Source organism: Anoplolepis gracilipes, chromosome 11 (genome assembly GCF_047496725.1).
Source record: "Anoplolepis gracilipes chromosome 11, ASM4749672v1, whole genome shotgun sequence".
Lineage (NCBI taxonomy): Eukaryota > Metazoa > Arthropoda > Insecta > Hymenoptera > Formicidae > Anoplolepis > Anoplolepis gracilipes.
The window spans coordinates 5,782,755-5,792,258 of NC_132980.1; the positions used below are offsets into that span (position 1 = coordinate 5,782,755).

At 31.0% G+C, this 9,504-nt stretch overlaps 1 protein-coding gene across 1 annotated transcript; it reads right to left on the reverse strand.

The window, feature by feature from the left end:
- Positions 1-57: 57 nt before the first annotated feature.
- Positions 58-8,180, reverse strand: LOC140671188 (uncharacterized). Its single transcript, XM_072902361.1, has 4 exons — positions 7,806-8,180; positions 6,860-6,976; positions 4,273-4,351; positions 58-2,652 (listed from the first exon to the last, which is right to left on the reverse strand). Exons 1-4 carry the CDS (start codon positions 7,895-7,897, stop codon positions 2,581-2,583), a joined length of 360 nt encoding a protein of 119 aa, XP_072758462.1. The 5' UTR covers positions 7,898-8,180; the 3' UTR covers positions 58-2,580.
- Positions 8,181-9,504: the final 1,324 nt, after the last annotated feature.

The following is a 9,504-nucleotide window of genomic DNA, read 5'->3' on the forward strand; positions in this document are numbered from 1 at the left end:
ACTGTATTTTGCTGAAGTGTTATTTCTATAAATAAAAGAAGAGAAAAGAATAAATTGCACAAATAATCGATTATTTCATTTTATTGCATTCACAATTCGTATACATGTTTGTTCAAAGTAATCCGACAACGTGATTAGTAGATGAGAAAGGAAATGAAAATGTCGGTACTTGTGTGTGTGTGTGTGTGTGTGCGTGTATGTGTGTGTGGTATTTTGTCAAGAATCTTTTAAGAATAATTGATTTGTAATTTACGCACAAAGCGTAATCACATTTAGGTATGAAATATGAAAATAAATAAATAAATAAATACATATATATATATAATACATATATAAAATACATATATATATATAAATAAATAAATAAGATAATTAATAAATAAATATACAGGAAAAAGATATCCAAACCGACATACGTAGGGTCTGCTAAACTTTGATTTTACGGCAATTAATAAAAAATTTGATCTATTATTTAAGCCCGGTTCCACGACTCACTTTAACTGGAGTTTAACTATCTTCGTTTCTTTTGTTTCATTTTTAAATTCGGAAAAACGAAATAAAAAAAACGTAAACTCCAGTTAAAGTTGTGGAACCAGCCCTTAAGTACTTTAAAAGTTCACTCGTTTGTGCACTCGTTTATAAGTTAACTTGACTTGTAACGCAGAGTTCTCAAAATTTGTCAACTTTTCTTCTGTGACTTTCTTTGTCAAATTAAATCTAAAAACAACAGTAAAATAAAATACAATCTTTTTTTCTATTTTGATTGTAGCTTTTCAAACTATTTTATTATTATTTTCATCTTTTTCACTAGATTTTCTGCGCATTTTATTAATGAATAGATGTCAATTTTGAGAACTAATTTCTCAGATCTTAATTGCGTCAGTGCTCGAAAAAGAAACAAAATTGCAATATAATTTCAAAGCTACACGTATGTCGGTTTTAATAACTTTCCTTTACAAATAAATATTATGCATTATAAATAGCAATAAATAGTAAATAATAAGGAACATAAATTCGAGACGCGTTTGCGAGTCCAGTTAATACTAAAACAATTTCTCTATAATTAAAGACTTATAAAATAAATAAAACTCGTCTAGAGAATTAATCACTTGCTAAGAGATAATTTCGCGTCGCAAACACTGCGCGTCGTTTCTCGCTACGTGGTCGCATCTGCGATCAATTTCATCGATAGACCCTTCTCTGTTCGACAAAATTAATAAATTCGCATTTTTTACATAAATAAAAAATTGGACTAAAAATCTAATAGTAACTAAATAAAGAAAAAACGTACACGGCCGAGCCGGGAATGCAAAGGCGAGCGAAAAAGATCCAAAAATCCATGATTAATATTAATGGATTAATATTTTTGGTCCTTTAGGCTAATAATAAGGTACAAAATAAAATTCGCGTGTCATAACATTATACCGGCGAGCGCGATATAAATTTATTCGCAGAACAAACGTAATCTTGTAGATAAACATCTGAAAAAAAAAAAAAAACAAGAGAGATTTATCAAAATAAACGAGTTTGTATTAAGAAATAATGATTGATTTCTTAACAAATATAATAAAAAGCTCACGATACTTTTTTTTTAAGCTATCGTGGTCATAAATTATATACAGATCTCATAATATCTTTCATTCACATTCCAGAAAGATAAATCGACCGATCAAATTATAATAAAATTCATTTTTTTGCTGGGTTTTATCATTCACGATAAAGAATAATAAGTAAAAGTCACGATGGCGCATTTTTAATGAATCGGTGATCGAGTGAAAATTGTATAATTTAGACTTGAAATTTCGTAAGAAATTCTGCGTTTCTTAGAAAACTTTTTCGTATCTCAATGTCATCGTGAATCGACAGATCGCAAATTCCTCGAAGGAAACTGGCGCAATCGAGAAAAGTCAGGAATGACGTTGCGCCTTTTTACGAAATTACGCGATCTCGCTCACGTAATAATAATAAGCCGATATCAAACACACATTGCGCTTTCTTACGAAATGATAAAAAAAAATTATTATTATTATTACAAGCGCCTTCTGAATAATGAACAATTAACGCGAATCTAAGAGATTTACCGCCTTATCAGAGATAATGTACCTTACAAATCACGCACAAATTGTCACGAATACTAAGACGACAGTCACATGTAAAATACTGTTCTCGTTAAGTCTCTCGAATACTTAAATAAAGAACGCAGTGTCCGATCACCCCCATGAATACCCCCATAGACACTTTGCACGGTAATTCCTTAGCCGTACACACTTTCGTTATCTCCCGCTGTTGCCGTTCGATCCATTTTACACACGAGTTACGCGATCGATTTCTCCATTGTTGAGAGTTAATCATTTAATTCTTCAGAGGCGTGAAAAATCCGTAAGAAGGAACTGAAAGATCTCGGACTCTGGTCCGTAGTAATGGCTCGTCGACGAATCACGGCTGAGGGAGATCAATTAAATGCGTGTGTGTTTCTGCGTGTGCGTGTATATGTCAGTGTGTATATCCCTTTTAATTGCTCTACTTCCACCTTCCCTCCTCTCTTCCCTTTTCTTCGCTCTTTCTCTTCGAACTTTCGTCTCATTCTCGAGCGACGCCAAGCTTCTGAATTAAATCAACCGATAGTCTCTGTTCCTCCCGCGGATTTTCCTTCTGCAAATTAGAACAAACGAAAATGAAATTAGTCCCGATTTTAAGATCCGATAATTCTCGCTAATGTATTCGAGTTAGTTATGTGTTATATTTTATTTTATATACGTTAAGTTAAGAGGAAAAAAATCATAAAAACTATATTTGACATATTATTATTTAAATATAGATTAAATTAAATGTTTTACATTATATTGATAATAAGTAAGAAAATTAATTTGTAATAATATTTTTAAATATTTACTGAGATGTGTAATCTTTACAATTTGATTACAAAATATTTATGAAATATTTTGGTGCATTATAAGATATTCAAATAATTATTATAAATATTTCGTATATATTTTATAAATATTGTGTGCTGTCTGAGATATCACCGCTAATGTATTCAAGTTATATGTTTTATTAATATTTTATACATATTTTATGTACGTTAAGAGAAAGAAAATCATAAAAAAAAACTGTATTTGTGACATATTATTAAAATATAGATTAAATATTATAAATAAATAATTAATTGAATTATCGTTTGAAATTACTTCACGCTATGCATATATCCGCGTCGACTCTTTATTGCCTAGTTATTTTAATTTTATTACTGTAATATCGAGAGCCATTAATTTAGACAATTTTATAGATAAAATATTTTACGTTATATTTATAATAAGTAAAAAACTAAATGTTTGTAGTGATATTTTTAAATATTTACTGAGATGTTTAATCTGTATAATCTGATCAATCTAAGATTATAAAATATTTATAAAATATTTTGGTGCATTATAAAATATTCAAATAATTATTATAAATATTTTGTATATATTTTATAAATATTGTGTGCTGTCTGGGACATCATCGCTAATGTATTCAAGTTATATGTTTTATTAATATTTTATACATATTTTATATACGTTAAGAGAAAGAAAATCAAAAAACTTTATTTGACATATTATTAAACTATAGATTAAATATATTACGTTATATTTATAATAAATAAAAAATAAATGTTGGTAATAATATTTATAAAATATTCTGGTGCATTGTAAAATAATTATTATAAATATTTCGTATATAATATATATAAATATTGTGTACTGTCCGAGATATAATCGAGTCACTGTGTACATAGCTACCTGTTGAATGTTACGGAGCAACCGCGTTTCACACCGATTATTTCACGAGAATTAAATGAGGAAAGAAAATAAATCAACGGAGAGAAGAGGAATGAAATGCGAGTATCATTCAGAATTTTATCTCGTCACGTGTGTCGAGAAAACGTTAATTGCGCTCTGAAAGTTCATTAGGTTTCACAGCACGCGCCGACGCGACGGTTCGGTCAATCTTTCCTTGTCGTAGAATTATCGCTCGAGCAGACACATGACAAATGATCGGTCAAGGAAGGACGATCATAGATACGAAAGCACGTTACATCGCGCGCGACGCTTTATATTATACTTGGCATATAAAATATTTGTTACGGAAAATTAGGTATGTAAACAGCGCGTCAAGAGTAAACAATTATATAATTATTTATAAAATTTATCAGTAAGTAAACGGTGGCATTCGCGCGAAACAGAGAACACGCATGTTTTTTTTATTAACGGATTATATCGTATATTATCTTACCCAGGGTAAGGGATGAAGTCGATTGGGGTAAATCAATTGGCCCAGAGTTGATCCCGTGATGGATCTTCGTTTACGTCCTCTGAAAACAACAATGAGATTATATTCAAATTTGATCGAGAAAAATTTAAATATTATATATCATTATTGTGATAATTCCCAGACAGCACATAATATATTTATAAAATATATACAAAATATTCAGAATATTTAAATATTTTATAAATATTTTTGCAGTCTTAAAATAAATAGATCGTAAAACTTTATCAAATAGCAAATATTTGAAAAATACACAATTAATATCTTTTTTTTACTTATTATAAATATTACGTAAAATGTTTAATAATATTTTAATAATTTCTGACAAATTTATGTTTTCTTTTTCTTTTTCTTCATGAAAAGGGGCAAGTATATTATCACGCTGGGTGCTGACGAAAGAAAAGGAAAGATGACGGCTTTCTATGCAATAGTCACGCAATCGTTGAGAATCTATCAAGTTGCCGTGATATCGTCGACAAATAAACGATTGACGAGTCATGCAAATTATGACGCATAATTTGTTTATTGAAACTTGCTCAATTGCTCCCCTGATAATGTCATCGTCGAGATAGAAATGCGAAAAAGGTGGGATCTCTATCGACGAATAGCTGGCGAGAAGAATATCATCGACACATGCGTATCGTCAAATTTCGCGTCACGATTTCTCGCAGTCTACTTTGGCAGCTAAAACCATTTCAATCCGAGAAGAATTACATCATACTATATATATTTGAATTATTTTATGGATTTTTCATATGTTCCCGCATATCCACTTATTTATGCAAATATGTTACAACATATTATACAACGATGCGCCGAAGGCGAATGCAGGAGAGAGAGAGAGAGAGGGGGGGGGGGAATCAATTAGAATATCCATTTATTAATTAAGGGACGTACGGTAGAATTACTCCGAATGTTTACGTTTCGTATTAATTACAATGTAAGATAGCATGTTAGCGTCGACTAATTTACTCGTGAAAACAGTCACATATGATTACGTGAGGTCGGGACCTTTTCAGCGAACGGACGGCGAGTAAGAACACACATCTGAATCAGAAATTTATTCACGAAGCATTCAACGTGAAGTAACCTAGTTACCGTCTTCTTTTTTCTCCTCTCTCTCTCTTTCTCTCTCTCTCTCCTTTACCGGTTGTCTCGACGCAGTTAAATATTATTCAGTGGAAGTCGCATACGCGCTCACGCAATTTGTATTCGAAAGTGCCTCTCAGCCTGTTCTTCTTCCTTTCAATTCTTTTTTTTTTTTTTTCTTTTTACGTGAGATCAATAAAGCGTGTGTAGATGTCACAAGAATAGGGACAAGATTATTGTTAAATTATTTTTAAAAAAAATGTCTCTCACACTATCGTTTTATAATACTTCTCTAAGCATATTGAATATTCAAAGCGTCCTTCATTAGCTTCTCGACTTGTCAGATTACGCGCAATTCTTTTAACATCGCTTACTTTTCCCTTTTTTTTTTAATTCACTGTCTTTTAACCATGATAACGGTAAATGATATTTAAAGCTTCGAGGAAATAAAAAAACATATATAGTTACAATCAATAAAATCTCCAACAATGTCATGTATTATTTCAATTTATTTTATTGATGTCAGTTTATTTTATTTATCTCGTTAAAATACTTGATTCCTATGAAAGATCACGGTTTATAAAATATATTCAAATAATGATTAAAGATAAAGTTATAATAATTAATTACAAAATAAAGATCGTTATAATATAATTACAAAAAAATTCCTTAAAATGTAATTATAACAAAAAATTAAATTAGAAAAAAGGCAAATAAAAGTCAGCACTGTAAGCGGGGCGCATATTTTATCCAACTAAATTTCAATCAATCATAAACAAATAATAATAATAATAATGACGTTACTTTTTGTGATTGATTGAAATTTAGTTGAACAAAATATGCGCTTCGCCTACAGTCTATCGCTGATTCTAATTTGCTTAAAATTCAATTTTTTGTAATTAAATATATAATTACATATTTGTAATTACTTTATCGTATCACTCAAGAGAATAATAGCAATCAAGCATATCTGCATAGGCTCGAGAAAAGAATGACGTGAAATTTAGGAAATTGCCATAGTTCAGGAAGAGATATCATTTATCATAATTATGACAAACTTATCATAATTATGACTAATTTTTTTACAATTGTCATATAATCAAGTGTTAAACCGCAATAATGAAAGTTGACAAATTGCTAAACGCACAATTTAAAAATCCTAAGATTATCGATAACGGAATATCTTTTTAAAACACGGTTAAGGAAAAATTTATATAAGTGTGTTTGTAATAATAATTTTTATATTATATAATTATTTTTAATATAATAATTATTATATAATACTATAATATTATTGTATCAATACTATATATATATATATATATATAATAAATAAAAAATCATATAATATTAATAAATATATAATTGTAATCAGTTATGTGTGTATAACGATTACAGTTGGAAAAAATTGATAAGCTAAATTATGTTATGAAAATTAAGGGAATAAAATAGAAATACTTACATAACAGCTGGATCAACTTTTCCGAATCCTACGGGAACCGCGACACCCTTTACATTTCGCAGCCCCAAGATTGTCTCGAGCTCGGCGAGCCTTTGATCGGAAAGGCGTCTTTGCCGACTACAACATAAATCGATGTTATAAATTAATCAAATATTCTCATAGAGATCATTTAAGAGGATATTATCGACGTAAAAAAAAAAAAAAAAAAAAAAAAAAACGAGCACTCTTAATCCTCAATTTTATTTCATGCAAATTCCCTCCCTCCACCTCGCCTTCTTAAGTCGTTTCAACAATTGGTTATAATCAGCAAGTTTTAATCTCGATATGTGGTATAAGATTCATCACGTTAATAGCCGCGTTAATCTTACGAGCGTAGGTGTAACAAAGCTTCGGTTTAATAACGCATTATCGTCGGACGTATCAGAAAAGAGAGAAATCTGCCTCTTTATCTGACAATGAAAAGATTATTTGATATTTAGGTAAAAAATGTGAAATTAGATATTTTATAATTCACTGCAATTATATATCTCATTCAATAATAATTGAAATATGTATACTATGTTATTTAAAATATTACAATATATTTATATAAATTTGCATATATTTTTATACGATATTTAAAATTATTAAAATAATTGAAATTATAATATATATATTCAATATATTATTGTCAATTTATCTTTTATATTAACCTTAATATTAAAATATTATTTGAAATAAATTGAGTTTAGTGTAATGTAAATTCATAAAATAAAAAAAAAAAGAATAATAGATTCAAAATAATAGGAATATTAATTAAACAAAAGCAATCAACTGGCAGTAAATTCGGCAACGAGAAGAGAAATCGGTGTGTCGCAATAATTTCGCAAGTTGCCTCATAAAACGTGTGCAAAAAAAATTCGCGATTTTCTTGAAAAATCCCACTTGATTTCCTTCAAATCCGTACCTATGCCAATCGAATGGCCTGATGTACGCAGTTTCTGACAGCAGGGCCACGAGGAGGACGCACAGGATCGTCGCGCCGACCGAAAGATTCATCTTCGCACGCACTACAGTCAATTTAAATAACGGGATACGAAAGAGAGAGAGAGAGAGAGAGAGAGAGAACAAAAAGAACAAGGACCGCCGCTCAGCTGATCGCCGGAACCACGATCTCTCGATCACACACTTGTCTGACTTCCTCTTTCTTCTCTATTTTACGCGCGACTTTTAAAGTTCCCCTCGACAACGTTCTTTCCCTCTTCTCACTAATTTCCGACTCGATTTTTTCCTCCCGATTCTTTCTCCTACGTCTCTTTTGTCTCCTGGTGAACTGTAGCTACTCTCGGTCGGATCGGGCATATATACCCGCGTTGCCGCCCTCCCTATCCCCACCCCTCTAGTCGCTACGAGTACATAGATCGTGCGCCCCCCCCCTCCCCACTTCATTGACGCGGATCCACCCTCGCTTTTTACCTGCGCTCTAAATCCTTTTCTTTAGATACGCCGAACCGACCCTTTCTCCCATATTTTTTACATATATCGTAAATTTCATTTCTTTTTTCCACGTGTCGTCAAATTATACGCGTTTGACAGAAGGCTCTTCTCCTTCGATCGACATGAAGGTCCATTTCGACTGCCAGAATTTTCGTAATTAAAATCGAAGGAAAATCGAATATTTACATACATATATATATATATATATATATATATATATATATATATATATATTTTTTTTTTTTGTTTCTTTGGGTTCTTAAAATTGCCAGGTTATGATTAGCTGACAGACACTCGAAGCAATATCTCGGGCACTTGGAAACTAATTACGATGCCGTGCGCTGAAAAAAAAAAACTTTAATTACTTTCTTTGTGTAATTATACAAATTAGTTATATTACGCGAGTCTGCGTCATGTCTCGAAACGTGCGCCCACATCACGAGAGAGCGAAGATACGAGGACAAAGGTCCTGCTTTCAGGATCCGTTATAAGTTTCTGAAGAGACATGACGAGATATCTAAAGAGATATGACGCTTCTCCTCTCTGTTATTCTCGGCAGAGCAATATTTATTTAACGAGACACGCGAGAATGAGTGATGGACGATTAATAAAGGCAACAAGGCTACCTCATAAAAAAAAAAAAAAAAAAAAAAAAAAACAATCACGTAAAGAAACCTAATAATGCGTATTTAATGACAATTCAATTATTCAGGGTTAAAAGGTGCGAGGCTGCGGTGGTTTTTTTCCAATAGACTTTCATTCATTAAACTGATCATTTCACAATACTTTCTTCCGCGTTTCTAGATTTAGAATCTTATCACGAAACGCAAATAACGACATAATAAAATTAACACGGATATACATTATCGTCTTTCGCTTTATCTCTCTCTCTCTCTCTTTCTCTTTCTCTTTCGCGTTGTTTATTAATAATTCGCGTAAAGCATTTTCCGCATGAAAAGATTGTAGGAATGTCTCGTCTGGCCAAGAAACACATGCATTTTTTGTGTATGATAATTTGCATAATTGGGAAATATCCGGATGCGCGATAATTATGAATGATTATAGATATCATTAATATATGAAAAATATTTGTCCAAAAAGTACACTTTCATCCCAATGCTTTGCAATTTTAGAATAGTAATCTAAACCAAAAATGTGATATTTAAAAA